Here is a 26,221-nt window from a genome sequence, read left to right on the forward strand (position 1 = left end):
TAGTTTCAATTTTGTGTATGTCAAAAAAAAAAAGGTCCCTGCACAGTGAGTAAGTTAATGATTTAGAAGCACTACAGGGAAAGTAAAGCTGACTTGCACACTTGAGGCAAAGATCATGGGTCTGTTTTTTTAACAGTGTTTATCACCACCGATTTCATTACTTACATTCATTTGATGACTAAATTGGACACAACATAACGATGTCGATTCCACCTATGAACTTGGGTTTTTTTAGTGAGCTGAAAAAAGGAACCTGCCTTCGTTTTGCTGGAAGCGGAAATGAAGAGAACCGAAATAATGCATATCCTCACAAGGCAGGCTTTGCCCAGCCTTCAGGTCTCTCTCTGGCCCCCGAAGATCCCTGGAGCTGCCTGTTTGTCGCAGACAGTGAGAGCAGCACGGTGAGAACTGTCTCGCTGAAAGACGGAGCAGTGAAGCACCTCGTGGGAGGAGAAAGAGATCCCATGGTAATGCGTGAAGATCGCTTTTGCATGCTATGCCCAGACCCTTAACCCCGCTTGCATGTTTCGAATTGTGAAGTTATTAAATTTCAGGAGAGCGAGTTCTTGGCCTATCCATAAATTAAAGTGGAAGGCCAAAGGAAATGCAAATATAAAGAAAGGCAAGTGACAAAACCATCTAAGAAAAGTCAATTGACTCTACCTGATTACACAAATGTCGAGGCTTCAGGAAGAATGGAAGGATCAAATGTTGATTACAGAGGAAAGAGGAAAATGTAAATTAGATACTTGGCAGGAGGGTGGAAAGAGCACCAGATTAGTAGACTTGACCTGTTCCTGACCAGATGTGTGATCACTGTGCATAAAAGTACCAAGTGCCACAAATTAACACAGGTTCAAAATTCTGTCATTTGTTTTCTTGTCTGAATTGAATACCCAGGTCTATTTATATGAAATCAGACCCATTTCCCCTTTAACTTAAGTAGCATATAGAGTCTTCTTTTTACTTTATACCCTATGCTGTAGCACTGGAAGAATTTTAATACATGCTGTTTCTTTCTTAAAAAAAAAAAAAAGAATTTATTTGCTTTTGGTGATGTTGATGGAGAAGGAATCAGTGCCAAGCTTCAGCACCCACTTGGAGTAACTTGGGACAAGAAAAGGAATCTACTTTATGTGGCAGACTCTTATAATCACAAGGTGAGTCTTAACAGAATTCTAGATTATCCTGCTTTTCATCTGTGGCATGTAAAAAGCTGAAAGCTCTGTGAGCCTCCTCCAACTGCCACTTTAAAATAGAGAGGAGTAACAGTCTTTGACAACTGTGTACAGGCCTTTGCTGTTCTTTTCTTAGTCCTTTCTTTGCAAAGAGGATATGATGGCACTCAGAGCTGGAGAAGGGACTAAATCAGTTCCCCATGACTACAGCAAAAAATCATGAATTGCGATCCATCAAAGCTGCCTAGTAACAGGGTAAATAAGGCGGCAGGTGTCGGGGAAATTAATATGTCAACTAACAAAGGAACGTTTTCGAGCTGTTGCATGGTTGCAGTGCCTGCTAGCAAATAATTCCATTTTCAGCAGCATTTCCATTTTTGTCTCTATTGCACGGATTATTCGATTGTTGCCATTTTTATTGCATTTTTCTTTTCTATAAAAACTAGTGGAAAATGTTAATACCTTGTGATGACACCATAAATTAACATAATTGAGGCACAATTGGAAATCATTAGGTTTAACAGAAGCGGCCAATTCTCAGCCAATGTTAGATGCTCGTGAAAAAGAAGAAAGTTCAAATGGGTCTCATTGTGAGGAAAAAGAATAACATTTAAAAATTTTTTTTTTATTCCAGAAATAATTTCATCAAAGATTGCTGCTGGAAGATAAGATGTAATCGGGTGTTTTATGTAATTTTTAGCTCTCAGAATGGAGTGTCTCCCCTGAGACTGTAATTTGAATGTTTGGCTTTTCAAGCAAATATGGAAATGCATTTTTTTTTTTAAAGATTGATTTGTTTATTAGAGAGAGCACCCTCATGAGTGGGGGGAGGAACAAAGGGAGAGGGAGAGGCAGAAAATCCCAAGCTGGGCACGGAGCCTGATGCAGGGCGCGATCTCACAGCCCTGAGGTCACTACCTGATCCGAAATCAAGAGTCAGACCCTTAACTGACTGAGCCACTCAGGTGCGCTGGAAATGCCTATTCTTTTTCTGAGATTTAGTAAGAATGCTAATGGCAGTCAAGTTCTCTGGTTTGCTTTTCACTACACTTTCCTATACTATGAACAAGAGCTTGACCTTCAGCTATATACTGCATTATTCTTTCTTTTTAGATTAAAGTTGTGGATCCAAAAACAAAAAACTGTTCAACATTAGCAGGAACCGGAGACGCAAGTAACATTATCACTTCCAGCTTTACCGAGTCAACTTTTAATGAACCAGGCGGCTTGTGTATTGGGGAGAATGGCCAGTTATATGTAGCAGACACCAATAATCATCAGATTAAAGTGATGGATTTAGAAACAAAAACAATTTCTGTGGTAAGCAATCAAAGTGTAAGAGTATTATTTTAAGAATGATACTAAAGTCCTCACAGCACAGAAAGAGGCGCTTTTGGTTAAATCATCTCCAGTGTTGGACATAAAACATGTAGGTAGAGTAGTGAATGCTCCTTCCAGAATGCCCTGTTCTTGTTAAAAATTCCATTTGTGACGAGAGTGTTTAAGATACTGGAAGTTGGAGAGAATTTGAACTTTCATCTGTGTTTAAATGTCAAAAAAAAAAGTATGTGTATAGACATACACACATTGCGCATACATACTACATGGGTTGGGTTGTCCAGGTGTTTTGTTTTTTTTAAGGATTCTTGGATTCACCATGGGAAACAAAGATAACACATTAATCTCTTACCAGGTAACCTCCCAAAGGAAACTAGGAGCCACATTTCTCAACACATTGAAAATAAGATTGGAAGAAACTTAAATGAGTTCTAATCAATTTTTAAAGATAAGGATATAGTTTCCAAAAATGTTCAAGCTATCTCTTGATATTATCACATTTGGCTGGGAAAAAAAAAAAGCAAGAGCTTTTTTCCTAAAATTCTAGGAATTCCCAAGATACATAATTTTTTTTAAAAGATTTTATTTGAGAGAGAGAGAGAGGGAGAGCACAAACAGGGGGAGCGGCAGGCAGAGGGAGAAGCAGGCTCCCTGCTCAGCAGGGAGCCCGACATGGGGCTGGATCCCAGGACTGCGGGATCATGACCTGAGCTGAAGGCAGACACTTAACCAACCGAGCCACCCAGGCACCCCCAAGATATATTTTAAAATAAAAATACTGCCATCATAACTGTCATTTCTCTTGACATAGATCATCTTATAGTTGGCAGTGAAAAATACCCCCTACATTTAAATTAAGTTTTACTTTAATTTCCTACCATCTATAAACATCCTGGATAATGAACTTAGTTCTGTTTCATTTGTATTGGTAATCTTTTTGCCAGGATGAAATATGTTTCTGAACCTATAAAATAATTATAAGGACGTCTAAGTAAGCACATTCCTAACTCAGACTAGAATGGCAATTAAGTTTTATTGACATAGAACCTCATTTTTCTACTGAGGTTCAAAAATAAGCTCTTTACAATTACTATGAAGTACTTGTGTTTTAATTAACAGATTTTCTTACTTCCTAGCTCCCAGTCTTCAGACCTGACAATGCTGTGGTAGATGGCCCATTCCTGGTCGAGAAACAGAGGACATTGCCCAAACTGCCTAAATCTGCTCCAAACATTAGACTTTCTCCAGTGGCTGCATCACCAGGCCAGACTCTCCAGTTCAGACTAAGATTAGACCTCCCATCAGGAGCAGAGCTGACCGAAGGGGTACCCAGTTGTTGGTTTCTAACAGCTGAAGGTACGAGAATAATCTTGCAAATGTTCCAGTATGAAATTGTATTTACCAGTCTACCTTCCAGTAATACAGTGCTCTAAATCTCAGAGTCCATTCTAAAGAAGGAAATTGATTTTCCCCTTTTTTTATTTTTTAAACGTACTCTTTTAACTGAAGTAACTTGATTTAGGCTTTTTCCTATTCAGTTTTTTGGTGGTGTTACTACTATCTTTTACTTTTCCAGATCTGCATCTATCAAGTGCTTTAGAACTTTCAGTTGCTGTTCATTTTATTTCAAAAGGACTTGATTTACCACTTAAGCCTGAAGCTGCATTTTCTTCTTTAGAGATGCCAGAGGTAGAACCTGAGCCCCATTACTTGCTTGCTATAAGAAAATGGAAGCCAAAACAGTATCTTAAAAGCATGCCATCCAAGTAGAAGAACAAAACATTGTTGGAGGATATGTAATTGAATACAAATGAATCACTGTGATCAGAATGCAGACAGAGCCTTTGTCCTTACTAATTTGTAGTCATTTAAGCTAAGAGCACTTCCTGTTCAAGTCTATTCTCAAGTATTCAGCGACTGTAAATTGTGTAAAGATTTGAATGTGTATTTGAAGCGCTGTGTGCTCTTGATTAATGTATAAGAAGGAATCAGCCTGCCGCTTGCCTGATAGCAGTGCTTTCCAGCCCCTCTAATCAACTGTGAAGTAAAATATTAGCGGTCCAGAACTAAGGGCTGACTTCTTGTCTCTAATGACCTTCCTCCGTCCTGGTCTCCCACGCTCTTTCGCATGTTCTCAGTCTTCCATTTCCTCCCGCCTCCCCCCTCCTACCCTCTCACACACTTCTGTGCCTTCCCCAGTCCCAGGCTCTATGCCTTCCTACCTTGCTACTTTCTCAGGGCAGCCGCTGCTATCCTGCAGCTACCCGCTGGGCAGCCACACCAAGGGAACCCAGAGATCTTGGTCGTGTAGCCAGGAGGAACGGCTGGGTCAGAGTTGGGGAGGCTGGCCCTGGGGTGACTGAAACCACCCCCGCCCACCAGCAGGGCGAGGGCTGAGCTCTGCAGGTGAGGAGGAGGAAGACGTTCGGAGCCAGTTCTGTGGACAGGAGAGTACTCAAACCCTGGCCAGTCCTCAGTCCTCGACTGTCGGCTGAACTGTTGTGCTGTGTCTCTTAGTCTGCAAGGACTGCATCGATTGGCGATCACTGTTAATTTCATCTCTCTGTTGTAACTAAAGAAAGAGCAGTGGATTGATTTTTAAAATGCAGTATTGACAAATTAACATGTTCGAGTCTGTTTGGTCCAACACAGAGATTAATAATGAGCCACTGGAATACAAAATACAGGTAAGTGTTAAGGTGAAGTAGTCCGTAGAGAAAAAGCACTTGTCCAAAATAGTGGTTCCATTTTTATTGTACATGGGCAAATAAGCTTTCAGACAAGAGTCCTAATAATTTAAGGTTTTTGAAAATTATTTTATAGGGTACATTTGTTACATCCACGATTAAAGGAAAGTTTTTCTTCTTGGCCAATTATTCGAAGAACTTTAAAAAAAAATTATATAGACCAAAATTTAGTTAAAAATAGATGTTTTACGATTTTATTTATTTATTTGACAGAGAGAGACACAGCGAGAGAGGGAACACAAGCAGGGGGAGTGGGAGAGGGAGAAGCAGGCTTCCCCGCAGAGCAGGGAGCCCGATGCGGGGCTCGATCCCAGGACCCTGGGATCATGACCCGAGCCGAAGGCAGACGCTTAACGACTGAGCCACCCAGGCGCCCCGGTCTATATAATCAAAGTTGTCAGCACATGTGAAGATTTGAAGTACCCCCTCCAAAAAGGCAGTTGTAAAAGCACCACTGGCATATTATAACTTCACAAATCTCACATGTGATATATCTGAAAAATACCTAAAAAGGCTTTGTGTTCATTTCTAGATTTGGACATTAAAATAGCACAATTGTTTTCCTGTTTTGATTTAAAATGTAAGTCTCCCACTAATCTGTTATCTAGCAAAGCCAAACATGAAATAAAACATATTCCCCAATACAGAAGCAAAGAAGGCCAAAGAATTTTAGATTTTCACCTTTCACTTTCTCCTTACTCTGACTTGACATATTTTTCTCAAATTTGAGTTTTGAATCAACAGAGAACTAGAAGCAATATACTGAAAGGGAGATGGAGAGGCCTAATAGAAGCGGGTGCTCCAAGTCCGTTGACTCATCCTGAGGTGAAAAGAAAGAAGAAAGCCAAAAAGTAGATATAGAATTTCATTACCACTCAGTAGGTTTTGTACAGATGACCAAAGTCACTGAGAAGTCATGAGACTGTGCTCCACGTCTTCTCTTTAAGATGGCAGGAAAGTATGTCCTGTGTTTTCCAGATGCTGGCTCTTGATTTCTAACCCCCCTTTAAGCTGAATATCCGTGTAAACATGTCCTTCCTCAGTATGACACAGATGTCCCTTCTGAGAGGAGGCACTGCATGAATAAAGACATTTTTAAAATTCTGATACTAGAAGCTTAAAGATTTTTAATGGTTTATTACACTTATGTTATAATCTACATATTTAAATCTAAGAAGAGTTATGTATTAAAATGAGGCAGACAAAATCTTAGTATTTACATTGTTGAGCCGATCTGAATAATATATGCAGTGTTACTTGTCTCTGAAAATGTATTGTTTGGTTTTTACCTTTGGATATTTAATAATTCATCATTATCTTGACTTTGAAAGTGACTGCAGAGTTGTACATAATTTGTATACCCTAGGTTATTCTGTAGTTGTCATTGGCATTCCTAAACACTTTATCTGATAAAAATGACCTATTTGTTTGTTTATAGAACTTAATAGGTTTCATTTTTAATTTCAAGGATTAAGGATCTATAGCCATGTTTGCATTATTCAATTTGGTTTCAGTAGACATTTGCAATTTACAGTGTTCAAAGGAAGAATTTTGATAATTTGATATCAAGATCATTAGCCTAGGAACTTCTCATGGGTGGTCATTATATCCCATCTATGTCCCTCACACAGAGCATAATGCCTGGCACTTAGAGGCTTTCAGTAAATATCTGTTGATTGAATTTAGTCTTCATAAGGTTTGTCTAATTACCCACTTGTCTTCTTATACAGTCTTAGTAATTTACCTTTTTATGTTCTAGGCAATGAATGGCTTCTTCAAGGACAGATACCCTCTGGAGAAATAGAGAGCATTTCCAGTCAACCAGCGATCTCACTGCAGATTCCTGGAGATTGCTTATCACTTGAAGCCGTGATATCTATCAGCGTGTTCCTTTATTACTGTAGCGCAGACAGCAATGCCTGTATGATGAAGGGAATTTTGTTCAGTCAGCCTTTACAAATAAGCAGTGCACACCAAGGGTGCATCGCTCCAGTAGAGCTCAAGTATGGATTTTAACAAGCCAGTTAGCTACCTGGCCGCCACAGCCACTGTCCTCCATCCTTATCATCACTGTAACTTAGGAAAAGCAGCTTTATTTCTGCCTCTGGATACCAAGGAGCCCACTGCTCAGTTCTAGCAACAGATTTTAAAATAAAGCTATGCTCCATATTTACTTATCTAGTATAAACAAATTCCTTCATTCTGGCTGTGTACCAGCTAAATCACTGACCATCATTTGAACCATGATTTTGTAATCCCTGCTGCTATTTGGCACAAAACTTAAATCCACACTGTAGTCTAGAATATTATCATGAACATAATTCGCAGTGAGTACTGATAATGAAACCAAATATTTTAACTAACTTTTTCTACCTTTATTAGTATCAAGGAGCACATTTGAATATATACATTTCACAATAACTTTAAACAGAACCCAAGATCCAGGACACCTGCCATTCAAAGCCTAAGGTCTGTTTAAGCCAAAAAAAAAAAAAAAGTCTTTACATCACAGTAGAAACTGAAAGAGTATCTGGGTGGTAAATATGTTCTTTTTTCTCTTCTGTGATTCTCTCAGTTGAGAGTGATTTAAAAGAGAATTTCTATTTTTATTATAAATTATTTGCTATCTTAACATACCATTATTAATGCCTTATAACTCTATTCAGAAAAAGTGTGTCAAAGGATGTACAGACTCACTCCCTTGAGTCCCCAGAGATACTATAATTTTCCCAGAGAAAAGGACTTTGAGACATATTACTGTCTGATACTATTCACGATAAAAAATAGTGACAGCTGAATCTGAGTAAATGGGTATATATGTTGTCTTAGAGGTTTAAATTTCACTTAGAAGCATTAAGATATGCAGATTGGTTGGGGTTTGGGTTTTTTGATTCCCGTATTCAGAACTTAAATTATGATCACTTATTGTGATGTTTTTAAAAATCACTTTTAAGCCTTCAAAGAAAATTTTAGTGTGAAGCACTTTCATGCTATTAATATGTATATATATTTATTACTCTTTAAAATATTAGGGCTGAAACATACAGGGATTTAATGACACTGGGGTTATTTTTAACCCAAAAAGAAATTGTCACTAGAAGATACTGAAAGTTTTTTCTTTATCCTTTCCCTTTATAACTATTTAAAAGCCTATTCTTGGTTTTACTATAATTGATTCAATATGTTTGTGATTTAATCAGCTTATAGGATTTTGAAAGTGTCAGGTAAACTGTATTTATCCAATAAATATTTATAGACAAAATGGCATAATATGCCTTTCCCTTCAAAAGCAAATTAGAAGTGTGATCTCTGCAGGACCATCATCTGCCCATTTTTCTTTTTGAAATATAGTTTTGAACATACTAGCTTTATATACTCAAGTTACCTAAACCTCTGAAGTAAGGAAGTATGTAGTACTGACTTTGATTCAATTTGTAACCTACTAAAGCTATTTTTAAAGAGATGTATAAATGTAAAGTTAAAAAGAATCTTGTTTAAAATTATATATAATTACCTCATAAACCTTTTCTTTCCACACAAGAATTCTGTAATAAAGGGATGTATAACATTAATACTCTCTTTTACAGAGAATATGCTGAAGTCATGTTTTAATCTCATTTGAAATATACTTCTCATTTCCAGGTGGACATGATGAGAATATTTTCAGTCCCTGGGAAAGAAGTATATGCAGTTTTAACCTAATTCAGAAATACTTGATAATTAATTTTTCAGTATAATACACAAGCACACATATAGCTTTGTATTATATGTTTCTCAGAATCTAGTAATATTCTTTTTGTCTAGACAGTTTCGGTTAGTATTAAGCTTATACTTTTCTTTCAAAGTATAGGTTATTGAACATTCTTATTCTTACCCAGTCACCAGTCTGCACCGTTTTACATTAAAAATATTATTTCTATGGATTTAGTATGATTTTTTTGTAAATCCTACTAGAGCAGTATAAATAGGTTCCTAGAACTTATGACTAACATAAACCTCTTACATAAGAGGAAGCACTAGGAAGTTTATTTTTAAAAACTTGATCCTTCTGGCTTCTGTTTTCTATAAGGACTTCCATTTTTTTTTAACTCTTGCTTCTCTTGTATAAATCATGCCCAGTGATAGTTTAGAAAAAGTATAAGTCACCTTAAAGGGCCAGTAATGTGGCATCACACACGCTTTGACATCATTCCTAGAATCTTTGACCTAAATTATTGTGCTGCTTTGTCACTATTTTTTCCACACTCTTTGTGATGTCCTTTCACAAGTGGTAGGCACTTTTTTTCCCTGAATTTATACTCAGGGTTAATATGATCCCTGAAAAGAATTTTGCTTATCTTAAATATGCTGCCTCAGGCAAATATTTAACCTATTCACAAGGAAAAACCTAATGGTTTAATCACCCATAAGTGTAACTTTGATAAAGTTCAGTGACTACCAAACAATTTTCTCAACTTTTGGGGGGGGGGGGGCAGGGGGAGTTCTGAACAAAAGGGTTTTTTTGTTATGTTAATCACTATACATTACATTGTTTCTCCTTAACTGTTCTAATACTATAGTTCTAGTATTATTGGGCCTGCAGAAAGCTATGATCTTAACACAGCCCAAAAAAATTCATATGTGTGGATGAGAGAACAAAGATCGAGAATTTCCATCTAAGTTTCTCTCATAGGCAGTATAGTTTTGAGTTAATATCACTGAAATAATTTACTCTCCGCTTGTTTTTCCATGTTGGAAAATTTAGGAAAATATTGAAAATATATATCAGTAATAATTTTCTGCCTGCACAAAATTTACTATTAGATTATATCTGCCAATTAAAAAGACTTCAGTCTGACCATTGTATTTGGCATCATGTTTAAGAACAATGATCAAAAAATAAATTCCATAGTTCACAGTTGCATAAAAATATGTGGAGAGGAATGATGTCAACAGTGGTTCTCCTGAATGATGAAATTATGAATATTTTAATTCTACTTGTATTTTTTTCAGTGAACAATGTGTTGTTTTCAGAAAAGAAAACTGGAAGCAATTTTTAAAGATCTAAAGTGAACGGAGTTATAAGCACTGATGTAACTTTTCTAAAATCATCTTTATTACCAAGGATCAAGAACATAGTTTGGAGCTCTTTGTTCTATTGGTTCTCTTAATTATGTGATTTGGTGAAGACAGAAATGATCAGGACTTTTTCTTCTGGGGTTTTATAGTGTAATGTGGTATAGTGGTTGAGAGCATGTGCTTTGCAGGCTCTAGGATTCTAACCCTATACAATGGGGCTATTCTACCTGTTTTATGGGGGTCACTGTAAGGCTTCAATAGTGTTTGTAAAGTATTTAGTAATTAATGGAACTGCTAGTTATTCACTTAGTTAATAATAATTTATGACTATAAACACATAGCTTGACATTTTCTTTGCAACTGCAATTTCTAAAGGAAAATATTTCTCAGCCAACTATTTGATATGTTAATAATCTCCATGGAGCTGGGATTCAAGAAGAGAAACAGTTTTATAATAAAGTAGATTACTACTTTATAAGTGATGTTATAGTCAGAAACAAACCTACAGTTTTATGAAAATTTTCTTAGACCCAGGACTATGAGCCATATACTTCCTTTGAGAGGGTCCAGACATACTCACCCTACACCCCATTCCTGTAACACACTGATGGTGCTTTACAAAATCTTCAAAGTGCCTTCATGCATTTTGCCTCATTTGAGTTTCAAAGTAAACTATGAATCAGACAAGTAGATGTTACGTCCATTTTACAGATGTGAAAATGTGGGTGACATTAACTCAAGTTCTCAGAATAATGCCTGATGCTGGAGTGGGGCCTGGCATGGGCTGTTGCTCAGCCAATTGTGTGGAGTGACTAAAAGGTGAATAGTGACGTATCTTTTATCTGAATACAGGTCTCCTAATTCCTACCTCTATTCCTAGACGGAGAGTGAAAACAAACTGCAGAATTAAGAAAGAGTACGACGTACTTCTGTGAATGCTTTCTTCAGCCTCTGTTAAGTATTTAAATAAAGTAATACGAATAGCTGAATTTACTGAGTGCTTACTATATATGCCTGGCACTTTTCTAAGTGCTTCTTATGCATTAACTCATTTAATCCTTACAACAGCCTTCTGAGAGAGATACTGTTTTTCCTTTCTCCCCGATGATGAAACTGAAACAAAAAAGTTCTAAGCAGTTACGCCAGTAGATACAAGATTTAGGAAGTGGCCGGGCCTGGATCAGTCTGGTCAACTACCATACTACTTTGCCTCTCAAAAGTAGGGGTTTTTTAGACCTCAGTCTTTCAAAGCTATATATAGTAAATAGTAATCAAAGAATCCAAAAAGTCCTAGTGATGATTGTTTTTTAAATTTAAGTTAAATCCATTTAACTCTATTAGCTCTTTGGACTTTTCATTATACCCTCTTAGGAACAGTCTGTATACTTTTGTTTCCCAAAAGATTTTATGTACCATTCTTCCTTAAATTCGGATATTATCCAGAATTTTTCTTGGCAGACATGTATTAAAGAATTAAGTAGATTTTCAGTTTTAGTCCAACAATGCTATTTTAATTGGTCTTCAAAAGGTAATTATAAGACCTTGTCATAAAGGATAACTGAATTTTTAGCACAGGGCTGTCTCAGACCCTAAACATCTTCATATTTAAGAACATTCTGTTATTAATAACTAAAATGAGTTCTAGAAGCATAATATTTGGCCAACCTGTTAACACACATAAAGCACATAAAGTTCTCTGCTTACTTGCTTCATAAATGACACTGGAATGAGAACCTCCACCCCAGTGACTCAAATATATGTGATTTTATCACAGTAAAGTTTTCACCAGGTCAACCTATTCTAGAGTTAGGTACTGAAAGGAACGAAGTAAAATTTTACCACTGTGATTCATGATCATCCAGGAGCAAGATTATAAACATCTTTTCATTAGATAGTCTAATTTAAATTATTAGAATTTATTAATTCTTATAAAATCCCATTCCTGAAACCCATAAGGAGATGTACAACTTAAAAAGTAACTATTGTGTCATACTTCAGAAGTAGAATTCAGTATTAATCACCAAGATTTCCTCCTCTTTCTCCTGGGGCACATACATAGTTTATTTAAATGAATTCACATTAACCAAAAGTCACTGTTTTGTCCTGAATAATTAAAAGTTCGTTTTCTCCATTTCCTTGAAATAGGATAACCTAAAGAACAGTATTACACGGTAGGGGCTTACTGATCTGCCTGCATGTGTTCCGTGACCAGGAAACCTTGGCCCTTCTCCACCAGACCTGCAGGTTCCCCTGGCTGCTTCTGGCCTCCCAGCAGCCAGTCTGACCACAGAGGCCTGGGTACAGTGGACCAGGAGGCCGCCCTAGGCAGCTTTTCTGATGGCAACCCTTCTATTTTTCCGTGTGCTGATTTGGTTTAATTATTTTCAAAGGTTAGAGCTGGAAAGTGAGAACTCTACATCCTTGCTGTGGAATGTTTGCCTAGAGTTCTCCACTGTCCAGTGTGTCCCTCTTCGAGGCATGTCGCTCTCAAGTACCCAAGGGGTGTTTAGTTGAGAGCCCCCAACCAAAAGGAAAGAATCACAGGTATTTCCAAATAGGCCTCCCTGCCTGTACCAGCAACCATGTCCTAAAAAACACTAAACAAACATAAACTGAGGCTTTTTTGTGACTGTCAGGGCATGGTATGAATTCCTTTCTCTTTTAGTAGCAACTGACAGAGCTGGTGTTTCTCAGTAATACGGAGTGAAGCAAAATCTGTTAATGTTGAAACTTGAGACTATGAATGACATGGACAATTTATTGCCTTTGGTTTTAATATACTTGCTTACATACTAAGATTTGAAATACAGTGAAATGGACCTCATAATGCTGAGAAGTAGGAAAAAAAATCAGCCTTCAGATTTAAATACGCCCAGTTTAGACAGTCTTTTTATGATTCTTTAGCTACCGTGCTATGCTCATGAGAAATATATGCTAAAGTATACAGGGCAAAACAGTTGATAAATTATGGTAATGAAAGGTAAAAATAGACATGTTCCTTTCTGAAAATGTAGAAGGACTCTGCCATGTAACAATCTATTGTTAGAATTTGTGGTCATTACAATCATGCTGTGAGCATCTACAGGATGGGCTGCCTGCGCTGTTCATTATACCGCTCAAAACTAACAAGTTTTTGCTTGTATAGGGTTGAAATGTATTGTTCATGCATGCCTGTGATATTCATCATCCAAATTTACCTGTAAGACATACACTACCACTTCCTCTCCACACCTTAGACTTCTCTTTCTTTAAAAACAATAGTAGTTTCTGTAGAAGTTTCAGTGAGGAACTATGGTTTCACAAATAACAGAGCAGAATGGTTTTGTTGCAGTAAATTTTTTTTCTAGAATTCCTAATATCTCAGTTTCCAGAGGAGAACAGTACTGCATGTGATTTAAAGATTAATTTCTAATTTGCAATATACCTAATATTTTAGGAATATTTAGGTTAGTATAACAAATCAGTTTGCTGTGTGCTTGAGATCTATATGTATAATACACTCCCAAATTGTAACATTTCATAAATTTGTCAAATTTAGAGACTCAGACTCTCCCATCTTTTGTGTGGATAAAGTTGTGGTTTTGAGAATAGAGTTGGTCTGCTGTGCTGACTTCATATCTGTCATTCCAAAGGTTTGATTACATTTATTTTTTCCTCCAAAGATAAAAAATGCAATGAAATCCAATTTATAATTTCATATACTGGTATTTCCATTCATGCTCTAATTCTAAAATTTAATGTGGTATGCATATTTAAGTGTTTCATGTAGACAGATTAATATATTTTTACACTATTTCTGCATATATTTCAAGACTATTTTCAGTGACTTTTTCAAGTGCATATGTTAACAGAAGATCATATAGAAAATGTGTGCACCAGCCTTCATTACCAACTCAAAAGAAGTGTAATACATGTGATTATAAAAGAATGTATTTATAATGTACACTAATGCCTAATGCCTCTTTTCTAAAACTTTGCACTTTTTCATGAAATAGATTAAATATTTTCTCTCTAAAGTCATGTTTCTGTTTTTAATATGCTTTCTGTTTTAAATAGACATGAGATAATTCTACTGCTTACAAATCTGTAAGTCACGATTTAGTATTTGAACTTTTGGGGAAATGAGTGTAGTACTTAAAAAAAAAACTGCAAGCAAATAAAATCATGCAATCATAATTACAGTAATTAAAATCATAAGTATAAAAACTGCATTTAGGAAATGCGATCTATTCAGTAAATGGTTTTGGGAACATTTGAAAAGAAAAAAGATCTCTAGGGGCACCTGAGTGGCTCAGTTGGTTAAGCACCCAACTCTTGATTTCATTTCAGGTCACAATCTCAGCGTTGTAAGACTGAGCCCTACATCAGGCTCTGCACTCAGTGGGGCGTCTGCTTGAGATTCTCTCCTTGTCCCTCTACCCCTCCCCCGGCTCACTCTGTCTCTCAAATAAATCTTTAAAAAAAAAAAAAAGATCTCCATTTAACACTATTTACAGAATTTGAAAGGAATTAATGCCAACATAAAAAATAAGAATACAAAGTGCCAGAAGAAATGAAAGAGAATATAGTGTCAGGGGTGGGGAGGGCATTTCTAAGTATGACCTAAAACCCAAAAGCAATAATGGGAAAGATCGATATGTATGACTACTTAAAAGTTTTAGGCATCTGTATAACAAATGAGAACAGAAATGAAAAGTTAAAATGAAAAAGTATTGCAAAACATAAGATTGGACATAAAATTAATCATATATGAGGAGCTCCTATGAACTATATATATATATTTCAAGTGTGTGTGTTAACAGATCATATATCCTATGAAACATACCCCCGTTAGAAAATAGGCAGAGAATGTGAGCATACAGCTCATAAAAGAAAGCAATGAGAAGATGCTCACTTCACTAAATCAAATGCAAATCCATCCATTCAGCTATTTACCGAGCATCTCTTTCGTCTCTAAGTACAGTGATGAACGCATCAGACAAGGTCCTTGCTATAGAGCTTGCATTGTACTTGAAAGGAGAGGTAAGAATGAATAAATAAACCAAAAGGGTAATTGCTGAAACAAGGTAAATAAGAGAGTAAAGGCCTCCCACTGAATTATGAAAGTATGAGAAAATGAAAAAATAAAGCTAATATTATCGCACAGTAGTTTAAAACATTACGAATGTTGAGAATTAAACTTTTCTTTGTAAGAAAACTTATAAAAAGTATTTGGACAGTGCCTGCTTCCTTCTCATCATAAAATTTGTAATAGCAAGTATTTTTCTCAACAGCAAATCGTCTTTTGCCTTTCTAAGATTGGATTAGCTTCCAGAATTTTCATCCATGTTTTCAATGCTGTGCTCTATCTCCCACAGTTTCCTTAATGTGAAGCTTTTTTCCATCATCACTTCTTCTGGGACATCAGCCTTCTCATCACAGCCATTTCCTCATGGACTTCAAGGTCACCCTCCATCAGTGTCCCTGGGTACACATCGAGTCTATCAAATAACAACAGCATTCCCAAGGCCAGCTCTCACTCCACCTACTTTCAACTCAAATGTCACTTCCAGTGTGTTCATGTTTCATTTCTTTGCTGGACTTCCTGTCTTTCTGGCCAAATCCCTCTTTTGTTTATCTGACAAGAAGTCACCGCAACTACACACTTTGCTGTCTGTGCACAATCAATCACACACAGCGACCAGTCACCAACAGACTGGAAGAAGTGACATTATTGGTCACTGATCAGGGGACACATCTGTTATTACACAGTGATTTGTGGACTGAAGAGCTAACAGTGAAGTTTATACTTAGGTGATTACAGTCAATAATCCCTGCAGCTGAAATTAGAACGGTGTTCTTGAGGGAGTGGTGTTATTGAAACTGTTAGAACTGAAACTGGGCACATCAGAATTGTTCAGAGCAAGAACTGCCTGCATATGTATAGGGATTAAAAAAAAAAAAAGGAATAGATAAATGGAAGGATACGACAAACCCTGCATAGAGTTGAATATAGGGGATAGGGAGGGATTCGTATTTATTTACCCTATATATTTCTGTACTGTTTGAAATTTTACAAATTAATATTACAAGTTTTTAGAGCAAACTAAAGCGAGAAAAGGATTACTTGTGTTTCCCACAATCACATTGCTTGCTGTGTGTGCATCCTGAAAAATGTAAGCAGAAGGTTAATGAAGAGTAATATGAGAAGCAGGACTGAATATAGAAATATTAGTGGGAGGGGGGAAAAAAGTCTCTACTGGTTATTTTAGACTATGTGAAGAAAAATCATGCAAACAAGAGTAAACCTGTCACGAGGTTTATTATTTTGTCTAGAACACACCAACCTTGTGCCAACTGACCTGACACCATCACTTATTCACAGAACGATCATGGCAAGTTACTTCCTCTTCACTGACATTGTTTCCTCATCTGTTAAACCAGATATTATTACCTCATGGAATCATTGTATAACATTAGAAAAGCACTTAGCCCAGTGACTCACAACCAGTGAATACTCCAAACATGGAGTCATTCGTGCCATGGAGAACACAGACTTCTCTGCCCGTGAATGTCTTCAGATAGATACTCAAAGACAGTTGTGTGTTTTTCCCACGTGGGGAACTCAACCCAAAGACCTCAGTTCTGAGCCATTCGAAGATTCTGCAATTTGGAATATACAGGGGAGAATCTGCTTGTTTAGCTTTACTTCAAAATAATAATTTGTTATTTACACCCTTGGACTTTATTTTTTTAGGATGAAACCCATCCCTATAAACCAACTCATTTATTTAAAAATAAATTTTTGTACATTTAAAAATACAGAGTTTTAATAGGACTGAGAAAATTATTTAAAACACTTTTATCTCACCAAAGGCAACCTTGTTAGTGTAAATAATGTTGTGCAACTCCATTCTCTAGCTAATTCAATTGCTTTTTTGAACTCCTAACTGGGTAAGAAACTTCAGACTTAAAAAGAATCTTAAGGGGGGAAAATTGGATATTCATCCCCCTCTTTTTTTAATGAATATGCCACAAAAATATTTGAAATATTCTTTATGTATATAAAACATCATTTAGAATTTTTTAAATTTTTTATTGTTATGTTAATCCCCATACATTACATCATTAGTTTTTGATGTAGTGTCATTTAGAATATTTTTAAAATTTGTTTAAATGAAGGTTTATTTAAAAAATCACGGGTTATCCAACATACAGTCATCGTGCTATTTTACAGATTCATGACCTTGAATTAAGAGCTTTCCAAAAAATAAATTGCTCTTTATTATGTGATTTTTTTTTTCATGACACAGGGAGTTCATCTAGACATTGAGGATATTTTCTGCTCAATTCTTATCTTGTCAGCTGTTAAGGAATCAAGGAACTTGGATGACCGACAGGATAGGCAAATGTATCTCCAAACTCCCACAGTCTGAAATTGCCTGTCCATCTAGGGAGCAAGCCTCATCGGCATCCAGTGACATGTCAGTGCAGCTGATTGCTGTCCAGGAGGGCAGTGAGCCCCTCAAAGTAAATCAACAGATTGCTTCAAATCAGTTTTTCAATCATCAGGTTTTAGTGAAACTAAGATGAGACATCAATTTTTCACAGGAACGCACACTGTACTTCATTTTGCTCTTTGCCAAACTTTAAGTGACCTCCTTTATGTTCAGGCAGGGTTTCACTTTTAGCTTAAAGACATCTCCATGACCTCCAAACCATGTTTATGCCTTAGCACCTTATAATATTCATTAATGTGAAAAAAAAATTCTCATCCTAGTTTCACTAACACCTGATGATTTTAAAACTGATTTGAAACAATCCTGTTTCTTTATCTTGCGGGGCTTCTCTCCTTCTTGAAAACCAATCAGCAGCACCGACAGACACATCACTGGATTCTGATGAGGGCTTACTCCCCGTATCAAAAGGCAAGGTTCAGCTTGCCAAATTTGGGAAATATATCTCCTTGTCATTTCAGTTATTCAAGTTCCTTGATATAGATCTATCTAGATCTAGGTATGGTTTAGTTATAATCACTATGGATATATCACTATCTATATATATATGTGTTTGTGTGTGTGTGTGTGTGTGTGTATAAAATTGTGGCCTACATACATAATTTAGTGTGTATCATTCGTGGGTGTGTATATTGGGCCAGTTGTAGTGTCCCCTTTTTTGACCCAAAACTCAAGTTCCAGGCAAGCTTAGAGCACAACTTTAATAAGTAGTTAAGTTTAATTAAACTTTGCAAATTACAATTTAAATCTATGCCCCACATATTTTAATTCCATTTCATTGCTAAGAGAAACTGCTAGACATTATCACTGTGTCTGTTGTTTCTTCTTCCTCTTATTGAAGAAAACACTGACTTGCCCTTAGAGTGGAAAGGTCAAGTTCCACAATCCTGCCAACACAAGAGAGCATTCACTGACCCTAATATTTTTAAGATTTTAATTTGAAAAGCATCGTCTCGTTAAATAACAGCTACCTCTTTAAATGCAACTAGTTCTATATTAGGCATTTCGCTGGAAATGGCAGCACAACCGAGTCCCTTATTAGAACAAGAAAGATAAGGAGGATAAATATTTGACGTGTAGTTTATCTCCCCATTCCTGGAGAGGGAAAAAAACAATAGCTTACCCAGGTTCAGGAAGCTGACATGACCTAAGAATCCAAGCATTGCCAGGGATCTAACGAGGCTGTTTACTCTGTGCCCCAGTCTTTGGGCAGCAACGCACCTAAGTCAGCCTTGCAGAGAAGCTAAGTAGAAAAGACAGCTGCTTTTATTTGTTTAACTTGCTGGAGGAAGAACAAAATAATCATCCGCGCAGCCCAGGACCTTATTTGGTTTACTTGCACCTTGCTATAACAAACTGTAAGATATTCTTGGGTGTTTCGCTGTGGTTCAGAGTGGTAGGTGAAAGGTACAACACCGACGTTATTTTGATAATTTGTGTTAATAAAGTGCCTCTGTCGGATTTTATCGTAATGAATGAGGTGATAGAAAAGTTGCATTTTAGTCATTCATGAGATCTAGAAACAAGGGTCTAGCCTGTTTTAAAATGCAATTCTGCAACCTTTATGGGTAGTACATTCTATTATTTAACAACCTGGCAAAGAGATGATTCCTTGTGTCTAAGTACCTTGCTCTGCATTATAAAGCATTCCACTTGTTTGCTGCTCAATGAACATATGTACTAGCTCTTCATACCCTTAACCTTCTCTTTTCAAAGTTAATCATTTCATATTTTAGCATTGTCTTCAAATCAATACTAATTCCCCATGTATATGCCTCCTAGGTTCTCTTCCTCAGCCTTCTGTTTTCTGTCAGACCTCTCTGAGGTCTGTCAGGCCACCTGAAGCCGTAAGTCAAGAATTAAGCAGGGCATTCTGTGAAAAGAACAGCTAATAGTGGAGATTAGGCATACTTCCAGAACCTCACATGAGGAGTTCTGAGGACCCTCTCTCCATTGAACGACCGCAACTGGTAAAAATTGTTTATAAATAACCATCTAAAATTCCTATAAATTGTTCCAAGGGCATAGAGCAAATGAAGAAACATTTATTTAAGAAAATCTAAATCTAGGTAAAAAGCTTAAGAATCTGTGATACTAGAGCCATGACCCACTCCTGGCCCCCTCCCCAGACCAGTATGACAGAACCTCTACTCCAGTGGGTGTGGCCAAGAAGCTCAGCCTTCCTCTTCCCTGGTTCCCAGGAGAGGGCTGCAGAGGTTCCCCCAGGAAGGCAGGCTGCCAATATTCTCATCTCCCCAACCGGGGTGTTGAAAAAGCTAAATTCCAGGTGCATGCAAGAAATCAGGGTCTCCCCCTTCCTTCACCCATGGCCACTCCTACAGTGGAGGCTCTACTCTAGGCATGGCAAGCCAAGAATACTGGGACCCTGGACACTCTCAGCCCACCTCACTCAGGGCAGAGGTTCCACGCCAGATGCAAACCAGAAAGACCAGAGGCTACCACCCCACCCGGTGCCCTCCTCACAAAGCCTGGGTGTCACTCCCCCAAAGCAGGCCTCTATCCCCACTCCCATCTCCAGAACAGTGATACAGAGCAGCAGAAATGAAAGGGGGGACATTACCACCAATCGTACAGAAGTAAAAAGGATTACGAATGAAAAATATTAATAACTTTAATAAAATGAGCATATTCCCACAAAGACAATGACTGAAACTGACTCAAGAACAGAAAATATTCAAGGATCTATACAAGTTAATAGACTGAATTAGTATTTTTTATTTTTTTTTTTAAAGATTTTATTTATTTATTAGTGAGCGAGAGAGAAACAGCATGAGAGGGGAGAGGGTCAGAAGGAGAAGCAGGCTCCCCACTGAGCCGGGAGCCCGATGTGGGACTCGATCCCAGGACCCTGGGATCATGACCTGAGCTAAAGGCAGTCACTTAACCAACTGAGCCACCTAGGCGCCCCAGATTGAATTAGTAATTTAAAAACTTCCCACAAAAATATTCCCAAGAACAGATAGCTTCACTGGTAAATTCTGCTAAGTGTTTCAAGATGAATACTAATTCTCCACAAAACTCTTCCAAAAAGTAGCAAAACACTCCCCAACTCATTCTACGAGGCTGGTACCAAAACAAGAGAAACACGTCACAAGAAAACTACAAACCTATATCGCTTATGAATATAGATGTACAAATCCTCAACAAAAAAATCTAACTGGAAAAAAAAAATCTAACACACTGAATCTAGCAACATATAAAAAGAATGGCATGTCATGACTGTTGTATAATAAAGAATTTGCCTGGACATTGCCTAAGGTTCCTGGCATGGAGCTTCTAAAACCCTTGGAATCTCCTGAGTGACGAAGTGTCTTTGTTGTTTATGAGCCTCTTGGATCATGTCTAAGTTTATACTAAGGAGATGACTCCTGGTGAGCCCCTGGGTAGCTTCAGGATGGGGGCTGATCACAGTTTGAAGGACTAACCACGTGATTAGAGGGTTGAAGCTTTGAGCTACATGACATCAACCTGATTTCCTGACCTCCAAGGAGAAGGCAGGGCTGGAGTTAGAGTTCAAGCACATGGTCAATGTTCAATAAATCATGCCTATGTAATGTAATGTAATCCTAATAAAAACTCTGGACATAACTGGTGGAGTCTCCTGGTTGATGAACACATCAATGTGCCAAGAGGGTGAGAGACGCTGATTCCATGGGAAGAAGGCAAAGAAGCCCTATGTTTGGGATCCTCCCAGACCTCACCCTACATGTCTCTTCATTTAGATATTTTCCTGAGTTCTGTGAATTGTTCTGGTGAATTACTGAACCCATGGAGTTCATGGGAAACTCCCAGGCTTGTAGCAAGTTGATCCGACATGAGATCATTTTGTTGTGGATCTTTACTAACGCTTTATTAACCCTTTAACTTGTGGGCTCTATACTAACTCTATTTGGTTGACAGTTTTTGTCTTTGAGCACTTTGAATATGTTATTCTACCTGCCTCTGGCCTCTATCTTTTCTGCTAATCTTACTGGGATTCTCTTGCATGTAACACATTATCTTTCTCTTACTGCTTTCAAGATTTTTCTGTCATCTTTGACTTTCATAATTTTTACCATGATGTATCTATTCATAGACCTCTGTTTTTATCCTATTTTGAGCTTAATCTCTTGGATGTGCAGGGTATTATTTTTCAACAAATTTGGGACATTTTTTATTTCTTTGATAATTTTTCTGTTCCTTTCTCTCTCTTCTCTTTCCAGTTATCCTGTTGATGTGCTTGATGGTGTCCCCATTTCCCTGAGGTACTGTTCATTTCTATTCATTCTTTTTGCTCTCTGTTCTTCAGCTGGCATAATTTCTATTGATTTATCTTCAAGTTCACTAACTTCTTTCTTCTGCTAATTCAAATATGCTGTCGAGCTTCTGGTAAATTTAATGGACTTTATTTTTTACAGCAGTTTTAGGTTCACAGCAAAAATGAGCAGAACATACAGAGATTTCCCATATATCTGCTACCCCCCCACACATGCACAGCCTCCCCCACTAACAATATCCTACACTAGAGTGGTACATTTGTTATAATTGATAAACCTGCATTGACACATCATTATTACCCAAAGCCCATAGCTTCCACTAGGGTTCACTCTTGCTGTTATATATTCTATAGTTTGACAAATGTATAGTGATACATATCCACCATTATAGTATCATATAGAATAGTTTCACTGCCCTAAAAAAATCCTCTGCCTATTCATCCTTCCATCCTACCTAACCCTTGATAACTACAGATCTTTTCACCATCTCCATGGTTTTCCCTTTTCTAGAATGTCATATGGTTGGGATCATAATATGTAGCCTTTTCAGATAGGTTTCTTTCTCCCAAATAGGTAGTATGCATTTAAGATTCCGCCCTATTGTTCCATGGCTTGACACCTCATTTCTTTTAGGGCAAAATAATATTCCATTGTCTAGATGTATCACAGTTTATTTATCCATTCGTCTAACTGAAGGATATCCCAGTTGCTTCCAAGTTCTGGCAACTATGAATAAAGCTACTATATAAACATCTGTGTGGAGACTTTTGTGTGGACATAAGGTTTCAACTCATTTGAGTAAATACCAAGGAGTACAATTTGGTATTGGATGTGATAAAAAAATATATATATATATGGTTAGTTTTCTAAGAAATGGCCAAACTGTCTTCCAAAGTACCACTTTGCATTCCCACCAGCTATGAATGAGAGTTCCTGTGGTTCCATGTCTCCATCACCATTTGGTGTGTTGGCATGCTAAATTTTGGCCATTCTAATAGGTGTGAGGTAGTATCTCTCATTTCTTTAATTTGCCTTTCCCTAATGACATGTGATGATGAGCATCTTTTCATATGCTTATTTGCCACCACTATATCTTCTTTGGTGAGGTGTCTGTTCACATCTTTGGCCCTTTTAAAAATCAGGTTTCTCATTTTCTTATTGTTGACTTCTTAGATAATTGTCCTTTATCAGCATGTTAGTCTGTGACTTGTCTTCTCCTTCTCTTTAGTGAATTTTTAATTTCAGTTATATTTTTAAACTCCAAGACTTCCATTTACTTTTTTACGGTTTTTATCTCTTCACTCATGTTCTCTATGTAATACAACACTGTCGTCATACCTTCCTTTACTTTGATAATCACGCTTTCCTTTAATTTTGCGGACATATTTATAGTGGCTATTTTGAAGTCTCTTTCTGTTAAATCCAACATCTTGTCTCTCACAGGCAGCTTCTGTCGCCGGCTTTTTTCTGGTGTGTGGGTCATACTTTCCTGTTTCGTTGCTCGCCTCATAATTTTTTTTGTTGGAAACTGAACATTTTAGATAACGTACTGCAGCCACTCTGGATACGGGCCCCCCAGTTGTTATTGTTACTTGCCTGTTTTAGTGACTGGCTGGACTACAGTCACCCTGGGGTGACTGTGGTATTTGTAGGGACCCCTTCCTCTCTTTCACTGACCACACCCAGCTGTTAAACTCTTCTAATTTCCAGCTGACTGCTCTATTGTTTTCAACAGTGCACTGGGGCGTAAATTGCTGCACAAAGGAACTCAAATTGTGGCTCCTTTGAAGGAACAGTTTCTGAGGCCAGTGTTTGGTGTTTGTTCGGACCCCAGGAGGGCTCTTCCCGAGCTCATATTCCTCTGTTCTGTCCTGCAAACTAGCCAGCCTGTAGTCTAGCTGTTCATGAAATTGATGAATCACCGGTCAATTGCCTTTAACCACCACCTCCACTGCTCTTGAAAGTGCCTTTATATTTGAACTTTTTCACTCTCTGTTGTAAATGAAATCAGTTCCTCCAGGAAGAGATGAGCTGTTTTTACAATTGCTGCTCCCCTCTCTCCCCTGGGCAAAACCTCAGATCCAGGGCCCCGGAACCAGGAATGCCAGGATGGCAAGATGCTCTCTGAGTGACATTTTTGCTCGAGGAACCGAGCACTCCCTGCAAGAGATGGTGGGGTGGGCAGCAGCCTGAGCTTCTCCTGGCATGGGACCACGGCCTCAAGAGCAGGGACAAGGACAGTCTGGATTCCAGTGCTCTCATCAATCACCTTTCCCAAGGTCCAGTCTCTATCCCCAAACGGCCTGGGCCAAACAAGAAAGCCCCCACCATTTGACCATACTTGCCAAGACAAAGCCTCAACAACTGGTAGCTGGGGTGTTGGAAACACTGACTTCCTGCTCTTCCCAGGAAGAGAGCCCTCCACATGGGAGCTGGGGGCCAGGCAGCCCATGTTCATGGCCACAGCTGTCCGGAGTGGGGTCTTCACTTTGCTGAGCTGGCAGGATGAGGGAGAGGGCAGTCTTGTTTCAGATACGTCAGACTCTCAACATTTTACCAAGTTTGCATAGATTTTCTCAAACAGATGTTTCTTCATTTACTGTTTGAACTTAGGACCATTTCCAGAGTCTTTAAATGTTTTTTTTGGTGGGTTTTTTTTTTTTCCAAGCATTTTCACCAGTTTCACTGGGGAGCTGATCAGCAGAGTTCCACACACTGTCATTCCAGAAATCAATCTTCTCTCCCATATCCTCATGTGCTGTCCTCTGGGCAAGAACCGTCATTCCCTGCCTTGCGTTAGTGAGACTCTTCCTTTAGGACTTTAACGTTAGCCATCTCCAAAGCCATCGTGCATCATCTAACGTTGTCAAAGCCTAAGGCTTTCATCCAGTCACTAATGAAAATGTTAAGCTGCACTAGCAGAAATTCCAAAACATCCCTCCTGAAGCCAAAAATCTCACCTGGCATTCAAGGGTTCGAAGTAGGAGAGAGAGAGAGAGAAAGAGAGAGAGAGAGAGAGAGAGAGTGTGTGTGTGTGTGTGTGGGAGAGAGAGAGAGAGAGAGAGAGAAGGACTAGGACTTGAAGGCAAGAGTTTTACTTACTGTCCTATGACCTAAGCACCTTCCCAGGCATCACCTTGGGGATTAGGATTTCAACATATGAATTTAAGGGGTGGAAAGAACACAAACATTCAGATCACACTACTTACATCTCTAGTTTTATTATTTCTACTTGACACATAGGCCACATTAATGTTTCCCAAGGTATGTTCTGGGAAATGCTAGATGACATAAAGAAAAAAAAATCCTTGCTTCGTAATTTTTAGGTTACATAAAAATAATTCCAGAGGATGTTTGGCTTCCGATCTCACTAGATCTCAGGAGTGAGACTCAAAGACTGAGTCTTATATTTATTACACTAAAACCAAATATGAACAAGCAATAGTATCCCCATTTTACGGACAGATCAGCTGATCCAAGGAGATGGGAACTATACCGGGTTGAAGAGTGGACCTCCCAAATTCACATCCACCTGGAACCTCAGATTATAACCTAATTTGGAAATAGCATCTTTGTGATACAGTTAGTTTAGATGAGGTCATAATGTGTTAAAGGGGTCTTAATCCAAAGACCAGTATTTTTATAAAAGAAGGAAATTTGGACATAGACACAGGAGAGAGGGAAGGCCACGTGAAGACACAGAGACCCCAAGATGCACAAGGAGAAGGCTATGTAATGACAGAGTCAGAGATGCAGTCATGTATCTACAAGCCAGGGAATATCAAGGATTTCCAGAGTTAGGGAGAGAGGAATGGAACAGCTCCTTCTCTGGACCCTCAGAGAGAGTTTGGCCCTGTCAACACCGTGAGCTTGGACGTACAGCCTCCAGAACCGGGAGAGAAAATATTTCTGTTATTTCAAGCCACCAAGTTTGTGGTACTTCGCTACAGCACCCTTAGGAAACTTATATAGTAACTATCTAAATAAACTCTGCAAGTATTTTACTATTGTTTAAAAAAAAATACCAGCAAAGCAATACTGAATTCTAACTGGGTAGTATGCACTTACTGTTTTAACTTTTGCCTAAAAAAATACAGTGGATTTAGAGGTGTCCAACTCACAGGCAC

General features: G+C 38.0%; 1 protein-coding gene and 1 long non-coding RNA gene across 2 annotated transcripts in view; one reads left to right on the forward strand and one right to left on the reverse strand.

Moving 5' to 3' along the window:
* Positions 1–14,341, forward strand: part of NHLRC2 (NHL repeat containing 2) — a 39,082-nt gene extending 24,741 nt beyond the window's left edge. Inside the window, exons 5-9 of the mRNA XM_064595291.1 lie at positions 236–467; positions 1,038–1,160; positions 2,292–2,498; positions 3,653–3,872; positions 7,023–14,341. Of these exons, the coding sequence (XP_064451361.1) occupies positions 236–467; positions 1,038–1,160; positions 2,292–2,498; positions 3,653–3,872; positions 7,023–7,279 (1,039 nt within the window). The 3' untranslated portion in view covers positions 7,280–14,341. The remainder of the gene's footprint in view (positions 1–235; positions 468–1,037; positions 1,161–2,291; positions 2,499–3,652; positions 3,873–7,022) is intronic.
* LOC129045912 (uncharacterized) overlaps positions 1–26,221 on the reverse strand; it is a 144,239-nt gene that overhangs the window by 816 nt on the left and 117,202 nt on the right. The gene's annotated exons all lie outside the window — the stretch shown is intronic.

This window comes from Mirounga angustirostris, unplaced genomic scaffold (genome assembly GCF_029215605.1).
Source record: "Mirounga angustirostris isolate CCGP_5_RB_7025 unplaced genomic scaffold, mMirAng1.0.hap1 SCAF_6, whole genome shotgun sequence".
Taxonomy (NCBI): Eukaryota; Metazoa; Chordata; class Mammalia; order Carnivora; family Phocidae; genus Mirounga; species Mirounga angustirostris.